We start from the raw sequence: 23,694 nt of genomic DNA, 5'->3' as shown, positions 1-23,694 counted from the left end.
GGAACAAAATTGTGATGATGTTAGTTAACGATGACAATCTTGTTAATGCTTGCAAGAAAAAGAAATACTCTTAGTTCAAGAAGTCTAAAGATTACTATGTCAATGTTTTAGTTTATGCAAAAGATATTTAATAAAATTACAGAAGCTTATGAGAGAAAGAAGAAAACTGTTAGAAAAAGTTGAGATACGATATTATTTCATCAATATTTGAAATGAATACAATGTTATTATAAGGGAATTTGGTGTTATTTGCATATCTAAAGATGACAATATCAAATCACTGCGATTAAAAAGAAGATTTCGTGAATGTCAACAAATCATCAACATCCTCAGATGATCCCAAAAAAATTGGAGTTCTTTGATGTATTTTTTCAGGAATAACGTCCAATAAATCAATTTTACCCGTAGATGCTTTTCCTCCCGCATTTTTTATTATATATGCCAAAGGGATGCATTCATACAATAGGCGAAGCTGAAAAATAAAAATCTAGCTGTACAGGAAATTTCATTTTGTCAAAATATCAATATAATTTTATGTATATAGAATAGACAAAAGCTTTACTAAAAAGTTTTGATACTTAATGAAACTAAGATAAAATATTCGAGAAAGCCCCAAGATCGGTAAATAACTAAATAAATTAATGAATCAATAAAAAGAAATAAACTTACCTTGCCATTGGGATATGCGCTGGTACTTGGGTATAAAAATATGCCACCGTACTTCATTGTTCTATGAATATCCGCCACCATTGACCCCACGTATCGAGCTCCATACGACTTTCCTTTAGCGGGATATTTCTTCGATTTGATGTATTCTTTAATAGCTACTTCCCACGTACCCTCAGATCCTTCATTTATACTAAATTAATAAAGAAGAAAAAAAAATTTAATATTTTGAATTAAATTAATCACAATTTACAGAAGCTATAGCGAAATAAAATTTGTGTAACAATATTATTCTTATGGTCCGTTTAAAGAGGACTAAACATGTCCTCTAAAACATATAAACCTGTAAATATTTCCTCTTGTTGGTATTTTTATATTCTGTTCGGTTAACATGAACTCTCCAATAGCAGGATCATATGTAAATCCATTAACACTCTGCTCGACTGACAACACAATCATAGTCGCTGACCCATATAATGCATAGCCAGCAGCAATTAAATTGTTGCTAGATCGTATAACATTTTTAAGTTCAGATTCCATCGTTATCCCGGAGGATTTGTATATGCTAAAAATAGATCCAATGGATACTAAACAATCAATGTTTGATGATCCATCCAGTGGATCGAAGCATACGACATATTTTCCTCGTTTCTCTTTTGCAACAATTATCGGAGTTTCATTTTCTTCACTAATAAGTATACACGTTGTGCAAGTAGAAGATAGTACGTTTATGAAAATTTCATTACTGAGTTTATCAAGTTTCGTAGTCTTTTCCCCTTGGACATTTGTTTCTCCAGAAATGCCATATCTGAAATTGATCATGAAAATTTATCAATTGACACTTAAAATATTTATTAATATGTTACTTCTAGAAGTATTATTACTTTCATAAAGCATGACAGATAATTATGTAAATCGTGAAGTAACAATTTACTGACAATTTTTAATGCTGCGATATGAACGTGAAGTTCGTGGTGTAAAATGATGGAAACGAGTATAAATTTGACGTCCAATCTGAAGGCAATGGTATCAAATTGCATCCCGGGAAAAAGTTTTTCACACTTATGTTGATTCTAATGTACGTCTAACTAACCATTTTTAGATTTACAGAGACATATAAAAAAATAAAAATTGCAATGTACTTTGTATATTATGTAGACTGAAATGTACATTGATCTACGTACATAATCATAAAAAGTTGCAAATTTTTTGAAGATCTACATAAATCTACGTAAATATAATTTTGACTATTTAGGTTTACAAAAAATTTATAACTTTTTTTTATTATTAGATGTACGGAGATCAACGTACATCTAAATAGATATACATGCATTAAATCTAACGGAACTTAAAGATGTTTGATATAGAACCTAAAGTGTACCCGGGAAAAAATGATTTCGCCTGATCAAACATAATTATATATAGAATATATATATAATTACTAGCTGTTACCCGCCCGCTTGGCTGAGCACTTTATAGAATTGCATTTTTCAATCTAGACTTGAAATTTAATTGGATTATTGTTTTGATTTGCACAGATTCCAAATGAGCATTGAAAGTTTTAGTTAAAGTCATTGCAAGTCTCATAGGTGAAGCTGAAATCTGTCTAGCTTTAAGTGCGAAGAATTTTTCTGTTATTTAAAATTTTCTCAGTGACATCAATTTTTTATAGAAAATGAATTTAACATGTTTTTTACGAATTCTATTTAAATAAGTAGCCAAATTTATTTTTCACATATCTAGTGTTTGGAAAATGCATTCATTTTAATCTGTTACATTCCCGCTGTTTAAAAATAGAATAAAATAAAGATATAATTCAAAATTGTTGGTTATAATTCAAAATTATTAAATACGTGGCGCCACCTATTGATCGTTATGAGTACTCTAAACAACAACATTGGCGCTTTCGCTTAGCTCGCGCCTGCGCCTTACTCGCGTCTGCGCCTAGAAACATCTCGTAAAAAAAAAGTCTAGATCAAAATTCTTAATTTTGGCTAAATATTAATTAAAAATCGATTAATTAATAATCAAAAGAGTTAAAATAAAGTAAAAATTCATTTTTTGTATCAAAATCATTCATTTTGTTAATCTGGAAAGTGAATTTATCTACAAGAATTCTCTCGAACTCAATCGAGAGAATTCCAGCTGAAAATTCGAGAATCCCGCCAGTCAAGTATATAAGCCAGTCCGTCCGGCGCTGCGAGTCAGTCTTCATTTCAAACGCTTACTATTCACATCGTGATATCAAGCTAAGATAAAAGTCTTTCACTGCAACGAACTTGTCTACAAGTAAAATCTTGTTATTCTGAGTGTGAGAAAATCATCTAAGTCAGCGTGTTTATAACCTAATCGAAAAAGCATCTTCTTTGGCGACTTCTAGACAAGAAAATCATCGTGTTCAAGGCTCGGTACTTCTTTTCACCCTGTTAGGTGACCTACAAGCTTCCTTGTGGTACACCTCAGAGAAAATCATCGTACCCAAGGCCCGGCTGGTCATCACCTTGTAAGGTGCACCTGCAGGCTCCCTTGAACACCTTCTAGAAGTCTATTCCTAATCAACAGATCCAGCACCTCTTCTCCTTTGAGTTTACGGTGTCTAACCACTATTTTAACCATTTGAGTGACTTTCATTGATTTCATAAAACGAAACTGTGATCTAAAAGACTGTGTGTTCTCTAACTTAAACTTATTGTTAATTTTGTAATAATTGTCAATAAAATTAACCTATAAAACTGACTCTCTAGCTATTGTTCTTTAACACCCGCGATCCCGCAATAAGAACAATTTATAAATTATGTAATCGGCAAAAATAATATGTATGTAAAATTCTTAGTCCGTTGACTGAATTACTACATGTAATGTTAAGTTTTGGAAACCTTACAATGACTTTTTTCCCGCTGCTAAAGAGACGTTTGTTGGAAGGAAATTTTCAGTAAATTTTATTGAAACTCAATAGACATGGCCTAAATTTCATGTTTCAAAAAGTCCTAGTTTATAAATAACAACATTATTAATAGATTTCATAGAAATCTAACTATTTTATTTCATGGAACCAATTATTATAACCAAACACACGATCAGCATATAAATATAAATTTTCAACACTTCCCAGGAAAAAATGATCAGACATGAACAGGCATGAGTCTTCAGGCCTGATCAGACATGAAAAATGACCATGCCTGATCAGGCATGAATTGACCTGATCAGACCTAATCAGGTCTGAAAGTCTATTATTACTTCTAATTAATTATTTTGCTTAATCTTATGGATATAGCACTTGATAGAGTCATAAGCAATTCTTTATAATGAATTATAAAATACAAAAAAAATGTTTACATATAATTTTACGGCTATAATCCCTGTGGTCACCCATTCACCTACTAACCATGCTCAATGCCGCTTAATTTTAGTGATCTCCGTGCGCCTTGAAGTTCCCGTCTGCTGTGCTGCTATCTTATATGAAAATAATTCTATGAAGTACATAACGTATCAAATCAGTTTATCATAAATATATTATAAAAATTAATTTTATAATATATTTTGATCGTCTTAATTTATTTATTTTACCGAATTTCATTGTTACATCACATTTATTTAAATAATAAAGTAAATAATGTTTTTCCCTGTGGAAACGGTCTCATAAATTCTCATAAAAAAATTGGTTATGAGAAAGCGATCTGCATTTGTCCATGAAAAACCTTGAAAATTCTTATACAATTATTTTCTCTTAGCAATAGAGGGTTTAACAATTTTTTAGGCAAAACTCTGATAAGTTTAATTAGAATTTATGAGAGTTGAGTGATAAAATTGTTTAGCTATGAGTATTTATAAGTTTGGGAAACTGAATTATTTTAGGATTATAATAATTACGAGAACAGATGAAATTTTAGGAGAACTTTGTCGGAGTGGTGGTATGAGATTGTATACTGATATACAACATTCAAGGTTAATTAAATGCGAAGATAACCGAACTTTTATAAGATTTAATCAGTAAATTCATGTTATATTTCCATTATTTTAATGGGATTAATGCTTAGAAGTATTTTTTGAGAAACTTCCCAGTCAGCATCCAAGTCAGAAAGATTTCAGTATGAAGTCTTTTAAAAAACTTCTTATAGAAGTCCTAATGTGACGTCTTAAGGAGCTCTTTTTTACGAGGTCAGAACTAAGAGCTTTTAATGAACTCATAAGTTTGGAGTCAATTTTCTGACATCTAACTGAGTCCCTTTTTTGGACTTCTTTTTGAGTTGCGTATAATGAGCTTATAGACATTATAAACAAAAACACAAATTTCTTTTTAATATAAAGCTGTCAAAATCTTATTCATTTTTCATTTATTACTTTCCTGATTGAGAAATTAAATTGAAAATGATTAAAAATAATTTGAATTAAATAATTTAAAACAATTTGAATAGATTAATATATAGATATACACTTGGCATAGGTTAACTCATTTCTCTTAATCCAGGTTAATTAAATTTTTCAAAAATTTTAAATTATATTATGAAGTTATAGGCAATAATGTTAAAATCTGGTTCGTAATCAAACTAATTTATATAAAATAATAAAATTGGATTCTAATCTGAAAAAATTATGTGAACTTTTTACATTTAAGGAGTACTTTGCATGTATCAATTTTAAACATTTTATTCGAATTTAACGATATCTTATAACTATATACTTATTAATTATTGTTGAATTTTTAATATTCATTAATTTATCTATTAGATTTTATATTGTGAAAAGTAAACAAAATTTATATAGACTATTTAAAAAAATATTACAGGTAGACTTTTGAATATTTTTTAGTATATAAATATTCGTAAAAGTTACTTTTTCTCTATCGATAAACAGTATCAAATAGAATAAATAATATAGACAATGATCGCAACATTTCATCACTATATAAACTTAGCTTATAATAATAATGAGATGTGTAACGACATATCGTTTGAACAGCGTAGGGGGTTAGGTATCGATCTAGCGCGCGCGCGACTCGGGTTCGAATCTTAGTTACGGCAATTGCGATTTTCACTTTCTCTCTTTAAACCGACAATATTAGGTCTAACTAAAATAATAAACATTCGAAATCAGCATCGGTGCTTCATGAAACTCTGAATTATTTTTCATAATTTACTTTTATTATTATAATTATTATTATTAATATTATTTTTGTTGTGTTCTTATTATTGTTATCATTATAATAGCGTATAGAGATCAAAAATCATTCATTTGTGCGAGTTCAGAAAAAAGAGCTCTTTAAGAGCTCGTTTTGATGAGTTCTTAAAGTCTACAATAAGCGGCGCATTCGACCTCTTCAGAAGATCTTAAAGACGTCTTTTAGACGTAGACTCTGACGTCCAAATCAGAAATCTGAGCTCATTCGGAATAACTTAATACGTCATTTTGCTATCTGGGTTCCCGCTAATTCCGTTAATACCTTTTCGCTTAAAATTGCACCTACGAAGTTTTTGAGCTCATTTTGTTAATTAATTTCAAATAAGTATATATATTATGATTAGAGTGAGTTTAGTTGCATTTCTTTTGTTTTTCAAATATTATAAACTTCAAAACACAAGAAATTTTTTTTTATTATTCAACTAAACTTTTATTAACGATACAATTATTCACAAATAATAAAATTTATTCGACTATTATTCAGTAAATTATTCATCAAAATGGTCAAAATTAATTTTAATAATAATGAAGATGCGAGGATCCCAGCAAACGGGGTCGGATTGAGTCGGATTCAACATCCTATCCGCTTTAACACGATTCAATCCAATTTCTGAAATCTTCGTTTTTCAATCCGTCTTAATACGATTCAATTCGATCCGTCAGTGTTCGATAACTATAGTAAAAATTTTACCAACTTCTAAAAGTTCTTCTATACCGGCAACTAAATTAACATTTTCTACTTTATTCAACGACACTGATAATACAGTTAGATGTTATCATTATTGAAAAGTAAATTTTCTTATACCCTGATAGCCAAGTTGGCCGCAACTTTCTGTCAATCTACTGCCGCAACTTGTCACCAACTTGGCGGCAACTCTTGGAAAGTAACTCGGTTGGTGTCAACTTGTTCACCAAGTTGTCACCAAGTTGTCGGCAAAAGTTGCTCTGAAACTTTTTCACACCAAGTTGACGATAAGTTTCTCAAGAAATTTGGCGACATATTGCGGCAGTATATTGGTCTTGTTTTTCTCAGAAACTTGTAGCCAACTTGACACCAACAGTTACAAATTCGGAAGTTGACCGCAAGTTGTCGCTAAGTTGGTGGCAACTATCTGACACCAACTTGGTTGGTCTGAAACTGTGGCTATCAGGGTAAATAATATATATTATTTATTTATTTATTTATTTATTTAAGGTCGCTTCAACAACTTGGTTATTCGCGACCACTGTAATTACATGTCTATATAGTTTTGTATAAATTTACATTTTTCAGAAATTTAATTAGTTTTATTTGTTCTTCCGGTTTGGTTAACAAGATTTGTATTGAAGGTGATAATTCTAATTCTTCTCTTTTGGCTTTGTAACCTTCGCAGTTGATGAGTAAGTGGTTGATAGTGAGTCTATCATCACATTGTGGGCATTTTGCAGGGTCGGTCTTGGTGATGGTGTGGATATTTGTCAGGTTCGTATGACCGATACGCAGTCTGTTGATGGTGCATTGCTTATGTCTGTTTAATGTACTGCAGATTTTATCATTCACGTTATCTCGTACTGAGTGGAGTTTCGTTGTGGTACTCTTCCATTGGTTGTTCCAGTAATTGTTTATTCTTCCATGTATGAGTTTCTTTGCTTCGCCGTGGGTTAGTTTGGCGTCTGGGTGTACAGGTGTTTCGGCTGCGGATTTTGCTTCGGTGTCTGCGATCTCATTTCCTTCTATGCCCTGATGTGCTGGGATCCACGCAAAGGTCACTTGTGAGGATGATTCACGAACTGCTTCTTGGATACTTTGTATGAGTGGGTTACTATTGAATCGGTTTGCGATCGCTCGTAGACAGGACAGGGAGTCACTGTATATTATGTACTTGGTAGGATTCTCCATGGCGATAATTCGAAGGCTCCTGAGGATAGCGAAGGCTTCACAGGTGAAGATGGAGTTGTGGTCTAGTAGCCTTGCAGATTCAAGTAGCCCATCTTTATTGGCAATAGCATAGCTTGTGGCTGTTTCAGTCTTAGACCCATCCGTGTAGACATTTTCGTAACTATTGTATTTGCTTCGGAGTTCTTGAAATAGCGCTCGATAATTTTGTTGGCTCGTGATGGATCTGTTATGTTGGACGAGTGAGAAGTCAACTGATATATCTGGTTTCCATGGTGGAATAGGGGGGATACTCCGTAGAAATATCTCAGGTATTGTCATGTCAATTTGTTCCAAGTATTTTTTAATGCGTTGTCGTATTGGTCTGGAGGTTCGTGGGTGGTTGTTGTAGGTTGGGGTTAGAACATCTTTAAATACATTCCAGTGAGCCGGGTTGCTAGGAGTGGTTGCAATAGTAACGGCGTATCTTAAACATAGTTCTTTCCGTCTGATGTTTAGTGGTGGAACGCCTGTTTCAGCTTCAAGGCTGCTCGTTGGGCTGGTTCGGAAGGCTCCTAGGCTTATACGTAGTGCAGTGTTTTGCAACGGATCGAGTGTGTTTAACATTGTTGTATTTGCAGAGTCATAAAGAATTGAACCGTAATCCAACTTGGGTCTTATGATGGCTTTATAGATATTCAATAAGATGCTGGTGTCAGCTCCCCACTTTCTTGATGCAAGGATCTTGAGGGTTCGCAACCGTTTGTGGCACTCGCTTTTAAGCTTCTTGATGTGTGGTATCCATGAGGCCTTTGAGTCAATAGTCATTCCTAGGATTTTTATCGTTTGGACTCTTTGGATTGCTTGGTGATTTAGGTTAAGTGTTATATTTTTATTGTTTACAGAGTGATTGCGACTGATCGTGATGAACGCGGTTTTGTTAGCTGAAAATTGGAACCCACTTTCGTCAGCCCAGTTTTGGAGGTTGTCCATGGTGGTTTGCGCATTCTTAATTGTGAGATCTATGTTGTTCCCATAACATGCGTAAGCTAGGTCATCTACAAAAAGTCCCTTATGTAGCGGGTCTTGGATCACAGATGGGGCTTCGTTTACGGCGATCAAAAATAATAAGACGCTGAGTACCGATCCTGTTGGGAGACCGTTTTTTGTTGTTACTTTTTTAGACAAAATATTGCCGAGTCTGACTCTTATTTTCCTGTCTGTAACGAATTGCGTGATAAAGGCAATTATATTACCAAAAAAACCGTTTTTGTTGAGGATTATCACTACTCTATCTGTCCAGGTCATCTCGTATGCTTTTTTGATGTCCATTGAAACTAAAAGTAGGTGACCTTGAAGAGCCAGTGCATCACAGATTTCAGCTTCGAGGTTTACTAGGTGGTCCATTGTTGATCTCGAGCCACGCGAACCATATTGGTGTGGAAAGAGAATTTTATCTTGTTCTAGACGCCATCGAAGTCTCTTAATGATCATTTTCTCCATTATCTTGCATAGGTTGCAGGTCAGTGCGATTGGTCTGTAGCTAGAAGGTTTGGCTTGGTCTTTGTTCGGTTTGGGTACGGGGCAGACAATTGCTTCTTTCCACTGTTTAGGAAATATTTTGTTCGTCCATACGAAATTGTATAGCTTAAGAAGGTAGTCTTTAGCGCTATCAGGTAGGTTTCGAATCATCGCATTCGGGATGTCGGCTGGGCCAGGGCTGGTGTTTCCACAGTTTGAGAGAGTATTGCGAAGTTCGTTGGGCGTGAACGGTCTGTTTATTGGATCAACATGGTAGCTTTCTACCATTGGTCTGGTTTCATAGGATTTGCGGTATCTTCTAAATTTTTCCGAGTAGTTGGAGTCATTAGAATTTGCTGCAAAGTTGTCTGCTAGTACGTCAGCAGTTTCTTGGATGCTTGTGGTGCTGTTGCCATCGGGCCGTATGAGTCGGGGGTTTATATTTTGCACTTGGATTGAATCGCCTAATCTTATGCCAGACTTCCGATAGTGGAGTAAATTGATTTAGTGTTGAAGTGTAGTTGTGCCAGTATTCACGTTTACTCTGTTTGATAGTTCTTCTTGCGATGGCTCTTTTCTGTTTATAGCGGACTAGATTTTCTTGGTTGTGGTGTTTTTTATACTGACGAAAAGATTTTTTGGCTTCTTTGATGCTTACTTTGCAATCGACGTTCCACCAAGGCACTGAGTGTGGTGATATTGTGCCGTCATCTTTAGGGATGGACTTTTCCGCAGCGTTTGTGATGAATGCAGTGAATTTTTCTAATATAAGATCGATTGGCATCTGCGTGGGCTCTTCGAGTTGCGGAAGGGTGTTTATATTTGCGAGAATGTGTTCGCTGTATGCTGTCCAGTCGGCTTGGTTGAGGCGCCATTTTGGGTATCTGCTTTGGTGGTTGCAGTCAGTTGAATGTCTGTTATCGTTGATAGTTATCGGGTAGTGGTCGCTATCGTACCAGTCATTGATGGCTTCCCAGTCTAGGAAGGGTGCTAGTTCACTTGATGAGAGAGAAAGATCTATAACAGATTGTTGTCCAGAGCTCATACTGAAGTGTGTGTATGCTCCATTATTCAATAAGACAAGCTCTTCAGTATTATCTAGCCATTTCTCTATCAATACACCGCGCGTGTCGCTGTAGCTGGATCCCCATATTGTGTTATGTCCGTTGAAATCGCCGAGTATAATATAGGGGGGTGGTAGTTGGTTAGTAAGGTGTTCAAGTTCAGTACTACTTACTATTCTGCTGTTGGGGAGATAAACGTTGCACACCGTGAGCTGGTATGGTGTGTTAGTTTTAACTGCTACGGCCTCAAGGTTGGTATTGAGGGGGATCTGGGTAGCACCCAGGCTTTCGCGGGTGTAAATGGCAACACCTCCACTGGCACGTATATAGTTAGTTCTGTTCTTGTAAGCTGGCTGATATCCCACTAAGTCGACACGATAGTCAGATTTTAAGTTGGTCTCTTGAAGACAAATATAGTCGAAGGTATATTTTGTCATTAATCTTTGGAGATGTTCTTTTTTTGCTGAGAGACCATTGATGTTCCATTGGAGCATTCTCATACTGTTGATGATATATGTTTGGTAGTATTAGTTGGGTTTGGCTGTATCGTTATCTATTTGCATTGTTCCATCAAACTCATATTGTTCTGAGGAATCTGACATGTCTGAGAGCACAGCAGCTTCGCATTTGTTAATAATTCGGGTGAATCTGCTTTTGTGGTTTCTTTGTTCGAGTAATGGGTACAATTTTCTCATCATCGTGGCAAGGCATGTTGGATCTAATTTTAATTCGTTAACAGCTCGGTCAAGTCGTTCTTTCCGGTCTAGCTTTTCTAAGAGATCGCCGAGTTGTTTGTAATTATACTGGTATTCCGTTGGGTTGGTTGACATTTCGGCTTCGATAGTTGGTAGGTATGCTGGTTCCTTTGCAGGCTGCTCTTGGCCGGTTTTCTTTTGTTTTTTAAAGGTGCGAAGATCAATTTTTGGGGTTGGTTTTTGGAACGTAAAGGTGCTAGTTGTTCCCACAAGTTTGACAGAGCTGTCTACGGATGAGGTCGAGAGGGGACGTTTTGCGGGTAAAGCAGGAAATTCGAGAGGTGGTTTGTGGTTTGCAGTTTGCTCGGGTGCGTTTTGGATTATTACGGAGCTGTTTTGAGTGTCTGAACCCGATACTAGCCTTGTGGTGTCGTCACAGGCATTACTGATGGTATCGTTAGTTTTGTTAGGGCAAGATTTGGCTAGATGGCCTTCTTGCTTGCATAGGAAACATGTCATGCTGTCGAGGGTGGGGTATATCCAGTACGTTGTGTCATCAAATTCGATATTCCAGGAATTCGGGATTTTGTTTACGTCTTCTGGTTTGATGTATACTTGGCGACGAAAGCTTAATACATGTTGGAGACCGGGTGCACTCAATCCAGCGCGGAGTGTTGTCACTGTTGACATTGGTGTTATGTTAGATTCCTCAAGTTTCTTTGCAATGATGTCATTAGGGATTATCGGCTGAACGTTGGATATTATAAGTCTTTTGTTTCGACTGACTAATGGCGGGATTAAAATTTTTTCCTTGGCGATAACGATAGTTTGGTGGATGTCTATAAGTTGGTCGGCTACATCTTTAGACGATAAATATACACATACACGATTGTTTGAGATTCGGGAGATGTGTCGGATGTTTTCTGGACCAATTTTGGTGGCGATTGCGAGGGCATACTCCTGTATTGGTGTTCCTTCAACTGTGTCAAGTACGATAGCTTGTTCTTTGGTTGGTGTTACTTCTTTCTGGATTGCCTGGGTGTAGTTCATGGTTGACATGGCTCTGTTTTGAAGATTCCCTGTAGTCAGAGAACTTCTAGATTGGTTCGTTAAGCTCACAGAAAATCTGGAGCCTAGTGTGGATGGTGGATAGGGTCACAAGAACTTGTTAATAGTTAACACTTTTAATACACTAGTAAGTAGCGTTAGGTTGAACACGTATTACGGAACAGCGTGAACACGTCCGAACCGGTCGAGTGCTAACCGAATACTGAATAATATATATTAATTATGTATTTAAATATTAAAAAATAATTTTAAATATTTAAAAATTTTATGATACTAAAATTAGCCGACGTTTATAATTTTTTTGTCTATTTTTGGTTCATTAAATTAGAACAAAAAAAATTTTTTTTTACATTGCATTTACAGTTTTTCTAATTTTTTATGAATGAAAATTTAAAAAAAAAATTTTTTCAATGATTTTTTCAATAAAAAAAAATTGCAAAAATTTGTAGATGTCAAATAATTAAATTTTAATAAATGTTTTTATTCAGGGTCCTATTTAAATCATTACAGTAAAATGTTATTTAAAATATTTAATTTATTAATAGATAATTTTTATTAATAATAATACACACTTTGTTCATAACTATACAATTAAAAGTAACTTATTATAAATATAAACTAGACAAAAAATGTCTGCGGCAAGTAAATAAATAAATACAATCATTTCATTATATTCTACAGTTATAATTATGTTACATTTTTACTATACAATTTAAATAATTAATTTCAACACCAACGAAAAAATTGAAAAATGAGGCGAAAAAAGTGGAGCAAAAAAATAGTACTCAAGTTATTCGTAGTAATACTAAAGAAGGAAACAACGAACATGAAATTATCAACTCGCCCGAAAAGCGATTCAACATCGATGAATTGGAATTGGAAGATACTATGATAATAGAGTGCGATTTTCCAATAGATGAATAAAATAAATTTTTCAAATTATGAAGAATGAATTGATTTTTTTTGTTCACTTTTAGAATTTTATTTTTTCTAATAAGTTTTTTTAAGAATTTTTATAGAAATTTGAAAATTAAATTATAAACATATTAAATTTAAATTTTAAAGATAAATATTTTTTATTTTAATTTTTGCCTCGAACGTAATTAGAGAAGTATAATTATGTAATTTATTAATTATGGTCCAATCATATAGACATAAATTTCTTAATATAAATAAAATATAGAAATGTAACATTTTAGTTGCATGCGTTGAGCTTACACCTTTAGAGAATATAATACTTTTATTTCCATTATTTAAAAAATTTTTTTTTCCATAAATTATGATTTCATTTCTGCTATCTCCAAATGCATAATTGTCTAATATGAATCTATACATATGAAATACACAATACCCCCATGAAAAAAAAATTTTATAAATATATGTTCCGAAATATATAAAAATATTTTTTTAATATATTATAAATCTATAAAAAATATATAAATTATGTATAGTAAATATATTTTTAATAACTAACTTTTGGCCGATTTCCATATATATTTTATACATTTAAAATATATTTTAGATACGTTAAAAATATATTTTTTTATATTTCAGCTATATTTTTTTTATGTATTTTAAAATATATGTAAAAATCGGCGAAAAGTTAGTTAGTATAAAAAAATTTTTTTTGCATATTTTTTATATATTTATATATTGTTTATACATTTCATTTTTAATATATTTTAAATATGTTTTTTACATATTACGAAATATATATATATATATATATTTTTTATAGGGGGGAAAAACTGCAGCTCCGATTATCATTTAAATTCTACTTTAACCACGGATGATAAATGAGCCGACTAAGTCGGTAAATTGAACTCTGCCTCGAATTTATTCTATCCGATTCAATGCGTTTTAGGACGAAACACTGTGTTCAAAAATCGCATTAAATCGGGTTAGTTCGCATTGAAATTCAATCCGACTTCGATTGCTGGGATGTTTAATGATGGAGATCAATCGAAGTAGGTTATATTTTTTTTCTTAAATTAAAAAAAAAAAATATAAACAAGACCGGTTATATTTTATAGTCATAAAGTTTTGAATTGATGTATTTTTTGAGCTGATGTATTTTTTTTTTGGTTCAAAAAAATTTACCTTCGTTAAAGAAACTTTAACTTCGTTCAAAAAATTTTTAATCTTCCTTAATATTTTTTTAATTTAAAAAAATTTACCTTCGACTCAAAATTTTTTTCTTTTTGTGTAGCTATTGCGCATACATTTACTATGAGATTTGGGTAAAATTATGATCTGTACTCTTTTAGTCCTGCATCATAATAAAATCATAATAAAATTCACAGAAATTGAATATAATATCTCGTTTAATTGTTATTGCACGGAAATACGATAAAAGTGAAAATTTTTGTAATTTTTGAAAATTTGTGAATTGTTCCCATTTTAAAACTAATCAACCGATTTCGCTCATCTTCGAACTTAACCTCGGAAATAGTCCTAAGAATGAGTATGTTACGTTTTATTAAGATTCGTACAGAATTGCGGGAGTTAGAGTAGAGACAAGGCCGGTTATATCGTATATATATATATATATATATATATATACACATACATATATAAACTTTTGAACCATATGCATTTTCTGAATCCGCTTGACGAGCTGAGTCGAAATATAGCAAAATTTTTCAAAAGTTCCGTCATGAGGACCAATGCAATAGTTAGATTTCTATGAAATCTACTAAAAAGTAAGTTCAAACAACAACATTTCATCATTCAAATGACACCAGAAAGCAAAAAGAAAGAACTTACCAACATCAAAAGACTGCTCTGCCAAGACACCCACTGGGAACAGCTGATCAAGAACGATATATCTCAATGCAAAAATTGCTAACGCGTCGGCCATACAAGTTCACAGTGCCAAATGGAATATCGTTGTGTCAAGTGTGGAATCAACTACGAAAGAGGAAAATGCACAATCACAAACGAAGACGCAAAAGAAAAACTTACATGTGTTAATTGTGGTGAAACAGGACACCCTGCGTCTTACGCAGGTTGCCCGTTTAAAAAATACGCAACTCTGCAATGGAAGTTGCAAAAAGAACAAAACACTGAAAAACTAAAAGGAAAGATAAACAAAAACAGAACAAATCATGACAGGGAATTAAACCCGCCGAAGCATGGCAGAAGCCCCATTATAACCCAGATAACAGCCAAAGAGACAACTCACAACAAAATTCAAACGACATACCAATATGGGCAAGAGAATTAATGAAAGGGCTTCATAACATTGACCAGAAAGTTGAAAAACTTAATATGCAAACCAGCAAAATAGAAATAATAGAAAAAAAAGTAAATTTTCTATATAACCAGTTAGGACTCCAAAATGAATAAAAGCCCTAAATCTGAAAACGAAAAGAGCCTAAGCTACAGTGCCAACAAACAGTTACTAAAATTTATAGCAATTAATGTAAACTCGATACAACATAACTATAGGAGACTAGAACTACTAACACTCCTAAATGAAGTGTCCCCGGATATAGCCCTAATTTCAGAGACTAAACTCAACGCCAACCACGTCATCACGTACAAAAAATATGACATAGTAAGGACAGATCGCCCCAATTCAACACAAGGAGGTGGAACGGCCATAATAATAAGCAAGAACATAAACTACAAGATCATCAACCAGCCGACGTCAAAAGGTAACGAATTAATTGAATTTACAATTACAAAAATTGAATTGAACAATATACTGCCGAAATATTTGTTTGTTATTAGCCTGTATGCAACAAACTCCAATAAAACAATCTTCATAAATGAACTAAACCATCTGATGACAAATATTAAAGCTGAAAACCAGGACTGCGCTTTCATAATAGCAGGTGACTTTAACGCGAGGAGAACTGAATGGGGAGATCATGCAGACAATGAAAGAGGCAAATACTTACGTAAATGGGAGTACTCAGAAGCTAATAAATTCGGAGCAAGAATCTACACGACGCTGATGCCTTCCCGCATGGACAGTCAAACATACCTAGACATCTGCCTAACAAATCTCCAAATCGTAGACTTCATAAATGGCAAAATCAAGACACGCCCATATGATAGCGACCATCAAGTACTACAATTCAACAACACACGTAACGCGATCCATAGATACAACTATAAAGCAACAAAATGGCACAAGTTTGAGAAAAACTTGCTAAAAAACTACTTAACTACAATCCCGGACGACAGGAATCTAGAGATAGAGGAAATAGATAAGAGTATTGAGGACCTGAATGCCGCAATACTAACAACAATTGAACAAACAGTACCAAAGTTCAAGCCTCACAACAACATAAATAAATATCTCAACACAAGAATCAAAAAATTGCAAAAAAACAAATCGGAGCAGCTCAATGTACTTCACAAAATGCAACGAAAAAATCCAACAATGTGGCATAAAGAAATCACGACAACTAAAGAGACCATCAGACTTATAAAAGAAGAACTAAGAAAAGAGTTTGCCAAAGCAACTGCTAGCTATTATGAAGGGCAACTAAAACAAATAAATCACCGAGATGCAGCCACATTTTTTCCAAAAATTAATCGACTTCTAAGGAATAAAAACCTGATCAAAATTGGTGATCAAGTGCTAAAAACCAGTGACCCAGTCATCGAAAAGTTTAACATCAATTCTGAGAATCAAAATGCAGATGAAAAAATAATAATAACTGATGCTGTAACAAAACTTGATATAATAGGAAATTACCTTGAATCCATCAATTGGGTATTTGCATGATTTTCCAATCCATTAAATAGTTATGTCTTATTATTTTTAAAAATTTTTTAAAATTTTTGAAAAAAAAATTTTTTTTTTTTATTTATAAACATTTAAACTATTTAACAATAAAAAAATTGTTAAATTTTAAACGAATAGGTAGCTCCCTCTTGCGTATGTGACGTCATTGTGCATATTCCATTCAAATTTGTTGGCGCCAATCCACTCACAGAATGTTTTTATAAAAACGCCTGATCAGCTGTTGTGATTGTTATTAAAAAAAACAACTGTTTAAATTATTTCAAAGCAAAAACATAAACTTTATAACTTTTTAATATGTCATTAAAAAACAGTGGTTGTTGGTGTATTGTACCAACATGTAAAAATACCGGTAAATCTAATCCAAATAAAATTTTTATAAATGTTCCATCAAATAAATTAAAACGAAAAATGTGGTTGGATGCATGCGGGAATAAAAGTGATTATTCTTTATCAAGTCGACTTTATTGTTGTGAGGATCATTTTGATGTAAGTAATAATAAAAATCAAAATAATTTGTTTATAATCAACTTATAACCTCAAATTTTTAAATATTTTAACTGTAAATGAGTAATTAATTATTTTTATTTTAGTTAAAAACAGATATGGAAAATTATTTAGAGTGGAAAATGATTGGTGGTAACAAACGGATGAAAAGTAATATTTTGCCACATAAATACATTGAAGAATCAAAACTGACAAGTGTAGAAGTTTCTCCAATGGAAGTAGATCAACCAAGTTCTGAGAAATCCAGCTTCAATTTTGATGATAAAATGATAGGTCGAAATTCAAGCAATAATATCGATAATATGGATCTGGAATATTTGGATACTGCAAATTCTACTGCAACTCAAGATTTTAAAGCCAGTGCATCTAATGTTTTTTATGATAATTTTCCTCCTCAAACTATAAAAGTTAATGCTGCAGTTCAAGTCAAGATAAGAAGTTTGTATAGGAGTACACAAATTCAGTGTAAACCTCAAACAAAAGACCGTGCAACTTCTTCCATTAAAATATTCTCTGGAGTAAAAAATTTGGATGACTCATGTTCTTCATCAATTAGTAATAATCAAGTAATGAACACATCAAATACAACAGTAAGTTCATTCCCAACTTCTTCAGATAACCTTTTGTCGACAAATCCAAGTACTGAAAATGAGTGGACAAGCCAATATCAACAAGAAGAATTCCAAAAATTAAATTTAAAACAAACTTTCCAAAAAATTCAACAATCACCTCGTAAATATATCGGTATTCCAAACGACTGTATGGATATTATCGATATTTTACGGACTGCTAAATTAAGTGATGTTGAAATCTTTCTCACATTAAAAAAAATAAGACTAAATGAAAGTTTTGCTATTTTAGCAGATGATTTTGGGATGTCTACTTCTAATGTAAGTCGTACATTTACTAAGACCTTGCCAATCATAACTGAGTATTTAAAAGACTTCATTATTTGGCCTTCATCTGCAAAAATTAAACAACAATTGCCAATGAGTTTCAGGAGTCGTTATGCCGCAGTTGAATCGATCATTGATTGTTTGGAAATTGAAATTGAAAAGCCAACAGACCCAGTTAAACAATCATTGACATGGTCAAAATACAAAAAATGTAATACTGTGAAATATTTAGTATCTTGTATTCCAGATGGTATAGTTAATTTCATATCACCAGGTTATGGTGGTAGAGCATCTGATGCAGAAATAGTTTCAAACTCTGGATACTTGGATTATTTAAAGCCAGGTGCAGCTGTATTAGCAGGTAGAGGTTTCAAACATATTGAAAATTTAGTAGTTGCGAAAAAATGTACATTGATTAGACCTCCTACAGTAAGCTCTAATAAGCAACCAACTCATGATGAAGTCATTGCGACGAAACGAATCGCTAGCCTTCGAATTCACATTGAAAGGTTAATAAGAAGAATCAGAGAATTTCATATTTGTGAACCTCATTCATGTGTTAATGTTAAATTGATTCCGCAAATGGATAATATTATCACGATTGTCGCTGCTTTAACTAATTTACAAGGACCACTGATAAAAAAAACATAAATAACATTAGAGATTAATTAAAAATATAATATTAATTATTTTACAAAATTTTGTTATTCACAGTAAATAAGCTTATGTATATATCTATAAACATTCAAAACATACAAGTGTCTTAAAATAATACGTTTTTGATCTTAATTATTTTATTGCTCTGTTTTGTATAAAGAATTAAATAATCGTTTAAAAATACATTTCTCCCAAAATTTACTCAAATCTTCCAATAATTTATTAATTAATTGTGATTCGTAATTAATAATAATAGATTTAAATGCTTTTGTATGTTCGAAGTTCGGGTCTGCAACAACAAACATCGCTTTTTTTCTTCCGGCAAAAAGCATTTGCATTTGCATTTGCGTTATGTACTTCATTGCTACTTTATCGTAATTATTAGTATCAATATATGTACGAGCACTTTTATCTGACGTTGGGCATTTAATTTCAATAACAAATTCGTCGTCAATAGCATCAGGCGAAGCTCCTAGATAAGGATATTTTTCAGATAAAAGTAAACCACATTTATTAAACTTTTTTTTCATCTTCTGTTCAACTTGTTGTAAAACCATTGCTTCTAATTTTTTGCCTCGTTCCATAGCTTTTGTATTCCGCAATTTTTTACCACCGACCAACAACTCCACTAAAATTTATTTATTTTATTATTAGTCTAATATTTCAACTATAATATTTAAACACTTGTTGTAAATTAAAAACTAACCTATATTAAAATTTTTTTTTATTTTTTTCAATATGAGAATTTCACTTTAAAAACAAAGAAATGACTGGTTGATTTTTTATATATACTATTTATTTTAAAATTTCGATTTATCAAAAAATCCAAAAATTATTAAACAATAATGAAATTACGTATCATGAAAATTTATACTCACAGGTTAGCTTTTGCGCCTTGCATTTCTGCAGATACAAAATTGGAGTTAGTAGCTAAGTAAGATGCGACCATAAAAGCATCAACACGAGGTAGATTATCGGATCGAGCTTTACTGAAACCAGGATCGACTTTTCTTCGAGGCATTTTTATTTCTTTTTAATTATTTATTGTCAGTTACTATCACCCCGTTCACATGTACCACTAGTACCACTCAGCATTTATGGTAATATAGAGTATAATCATAATATCTATGCTAATTATTCTTTTTAAAGAAAAATATTTATGCTACTTTCAGTAAATTTTAGTCTTAATGATAAAATATAACTAAACTCACTATAAATAAAAACCAACTTGAAACTTTTTTCAATAATTTATCATTCGTCGTTTATCATGCATTCAAATAACGCGCCAATAATATGCACAATGACGTCAGACCAATCACATCACGTTTTACATCACGTGATTTTTACATCATATTTGACCACTTTTATTTATTTATTTATTTAAAAATTATTTGTAAAAATTAAATTTTTTTCTTACGTAGGTATTTTATGTGTATCAAAGAATTTATTAACTGAACTTTATTTGCAACATCATTTTCATGCAAATACCCAATTCAGCTAGATATCTGAATAACGGCACTAGGCTAAAAGAAATCGTAGATGCGGAAGCAGACAAAGTCAAACAAGAATTTGAAACAAACCGACAACAAAAAAACACACGAATAAATTTTAGTGAACTAAACAAAGCAACGCTACCTTATTACGAAACAAACGAAGCTTACTTCTGCAACAGCTTTACTCTGAGCAAAGTACTAAAGAGATTGCCCAACAAAACCTCAAGTGGCTTGGACGGCATACCCACCATAGTGTTAAAACATTTACCTGCAAACATAATCAATGACTTAGTAATAATTTTCAATAACGCTCTCAATCACTCCTATTTCCCCAAGATGTGGAAAAAGGCCAAAGTATTACCAATACTGAAAAAGAACAAGGACCCAGAGAAACCATCAAGCTATCGGCCGATCAGCCTGACGCCGACCATGAGCAAGGTATATGAAACAATTATAATTACACAAGTAAATAAATTCTGCACAGATAACATGCTGATTCCGGATCAACAGTTTGGATTTAGACACAAACATTCGACAGTGCACGCTATCAACTACCTACTGAACTATATTATGGAAGAACTCCACTACAACCAGCTAATAAGAGCGGTGTTGATCGATTTGGAGAAGGCCTTCGATTCAGTGTGGCTAAACGGATTCATATACAGACTCATAAATCTGGGCTTTCCACGATGGCTAATCATGATTATATGGGATATGATACACAACAAAACGTTTGTGACATGGGACGGGACCAATGTGTCAAGCCGAACATTCAATGTGGAAGAAGGACTCCAACAGGGTACAGTATCCTCACCGACCTTCTTCATCATATTCACACTCGCACTACTAAAATCATTTACCCTAAACCAAGGAAAAAGAATAGCAATAGCATTTGCTGATGATGTGATTGTGTGCGTCACTGGCAAAAAACCTGATGATATCAAAAAAGAACTCCAAGAATTCTTTGACAAAATTGATCAATTTTTCAAGACATGGAATCTCAGAGTGAATCACTTAAAATGCGAAACAATTCTGATAAGAAGAGCATATAATCATCTGAACAGCAAAACCACAAAGAACATGAAAACATTCGGACTAACAGCCAAAGCCCCAGGAACTGATGAACTGATTAACATTCCACATAAGACTACAGTAAAATATCTCGGCGTTCACATTGGCTATCTGGCCAAACTCAATGGACACCTAGAAATTCAACTGAATAAAGCTCAAGCAGCATTTAAAGCTAATAACAGACTGTTCCATGCAAAAGGACTAAATAGCAAAGCAAAAATAATATGCTACCAACTGCTAATACGGCCGATCCTGACCTATGCAGCCCCAGTATGGTGGAACATCAGTGCATCCTTCATGGAAAAACTACGAATATTTGAACGAAAATGTCTGAAGGCATGTCTGGGAATATACCGGTCCCGCGAATCAAACTATAAAAAAATCATCAGTAATGAAGTCTTGTATAACCTTGCCGATATTCCACGAATCGATAACTTCATAATAAAATTAACGAGAGATTATCTAGCCAAATTACCAGAACATGAAAACAGCGAGATCCGGAAGCTGACAACGATATGACAAGACCATATCCATAAGGAACAACAATTCAGCATGCTTTCCTCCCCAAGCATTCATCTACTTGGATAAAATTGGAGTAATCCAAGATGCCTACAACCGAACTATAATATACCACTGGCGAAGACACCAAGCCTTCAAAAAGATCGAAATGAAACCAGAGGATGCAACATCGAACATGACTGAATGGGTATACTCGTCAACAATTCCAGACAGAGACATAAATGACCCCAGCCGACTTAGCGAAAAGTACTGGTGGTTAACAAACGAACCTGCCCATCGAAAAGAACTCAAGGAGAGACTGAAAAGTAGTCGAACTGCGGATCAGCGAAGAAAAAGACAAAGAGAGACAAGAATCAACCATAAACAGAATAAAGGATGATCTCTTTTAAAATTAATCGAATCAAATACTAATGGTAGTCTTTTTAACGCTCTATTTTTCTCAACTTGAAGAGTTTAAGTGATGTTTTTTATCTAATTATTTTTTTTCATCACCAATTAACATATAAATTTATCACAGAAATTATTATATCGCTAATAAAAAACTAATTAAATATAATGAGACAGTAAATTAAGTTTTTAACCAACTATTAATGGAAATAAATAACAAATGTAAGTAGCTCCAAGCGCGGAGACAAGCATTAGAATAAAAAGAAAAAAAGGCTTGTTTTTTAAGTTTGTATTTGCGGCCTAACTACAAATGTACATATGTAAATAAGATTGTATTCTTTTATAAGGCAAATAAACTTTTATAAAAAAAAAAAAAAAAAAACAGACACTTCATGACGCACGGAGATCACCAAAGTTAAGCAGCATTAAGCAGAGTTAATAGTTGAATGGGTGACCGCTGGTGTTATAGCTATAAAATTATATCTAGATATTTTTTTTTGCATTTTAATTGGTTACACAGAATTTCGTAGGAACATATTAAATATTCTATCCATAAAATTAACCCAATAATTAATTAGATGTAATAAATATATAATTAAATATTGTTATATATAATTATATATAATTAGATATGATTATATTTGGCCATTTTTCATATATAATCATATATAACTAATTTATATATAAATATATGTAATTATATATAAATATTTTTTCTCGGGATGTAAAGGATAAAACTTACAATTTTGCTATACCAGCTTTTCGTATAGCCGAACTTATGGCTTTCACAGCTGTTTGAATAGCATTTATCAGCAATGTAAAATCACCAGTTGCACCAGGAATTTTTTTCTGTTCTGATAAAACAAAGCTAGTTAAAGTCACACATTTTGTATCAAAAGATGATTCATGTAAGGCCATTTTAGTGAAAATGATATATTTGACGTAAAATTCGTAAACGATATGATTTACTAATTTATATTCGAGACAAATATTCTGTTAACACTACTGTAAGAGTATTTTTTTAGAACTGTAATCAATTTTATATTTCAAAATGTTGATGATATAGGAGTCATTAAGATAAGGTGTTTGGGTCGATTTATAAAAATGATTAGTTGTGATTGAATACTGTTTTTTGTAAACAACATGAAATAAAAAGACAAACAAATGTTTAAATCAATACAATATTTAAAGAAAATGATAAAAACTTTTTTAATAACATTAAAAAAAGTTGATGGGATATAAACTCTTAATCTATTTTCCCAATATATATATATATATATATATATATATATATATATATATATATATATATATATATATATATATATATATATATATCTAATATATAAAATTCTCGT

At 32.6% G+C, this 23,694-nt stretch overlaps 2 protein-coding genes across 2 annotated transcripts; one reads left to right on the top strand and one right to left on the bottom strand.

Annotated features, from left to right (window-relative positions):
- Positions 1–186: 186 nt before the first annotated feature.
- On the bottom strand, positions 187–23,344 carry LOC123264641 (fructose-1,6-bisphosphatase 1). The gene is made up of 4 exons (XM_044728042.1): positions 23,079–23,344; positions 1,010–1,474; positions 670–859; positions 187–472 (listed from the first exon to the last, which is right to left on the bottom strand). Exons 1-4 carry the CDS (start codon positions 23,252–23,254, stop codon positions 287–289), a joined length of 1,017 nt encoding a protein of 338 aa, XP_044583977.1. The 5' UTR covers positions 23,255–23,344; the 3' UTR covers positions 187–286.
- On the top strand, positions 16,900–18,864 carry LOC123264629. Its single transcript, XM_044728021.1, has 2 exons — positions 16,900–17,295; positions 17,410–18,864. The coding sequence occupies exon 2, from the start codon at positions 17,412–17,414 to the stop codon at positions 18,858–18,860; it is 1,449 nt and encodes a 482-aa protein (XP_044583956.1). The 5' UTR covers positions 16,900–17,295; positions 17,410–17,411; the 3' UTR covers positions 18,861–18,864.
- Positions 23,345–23,694: the final 350 nt, after the last annotated feature.

The sequence above is a fragment of the Cotesia glomerata genome, linkage group LG5 (assembly GCF_020080835.1).
Source record: "Cotesia glomerata isolate CgM1 linkage group LG5, MPM_Cglom_v2.3, whole genome shotgun sequence".
NCBI classification, from domain to species: domain Eukaryota; kingdom Metazoa; phylum Arthropoda; class Insecta; order Hymenoptera; family Braconidae; genus Cotesia; species Cotesia glomerata.
This window is presented reverse-complemented; position numbering and strand designations above follow the sequence as displayed.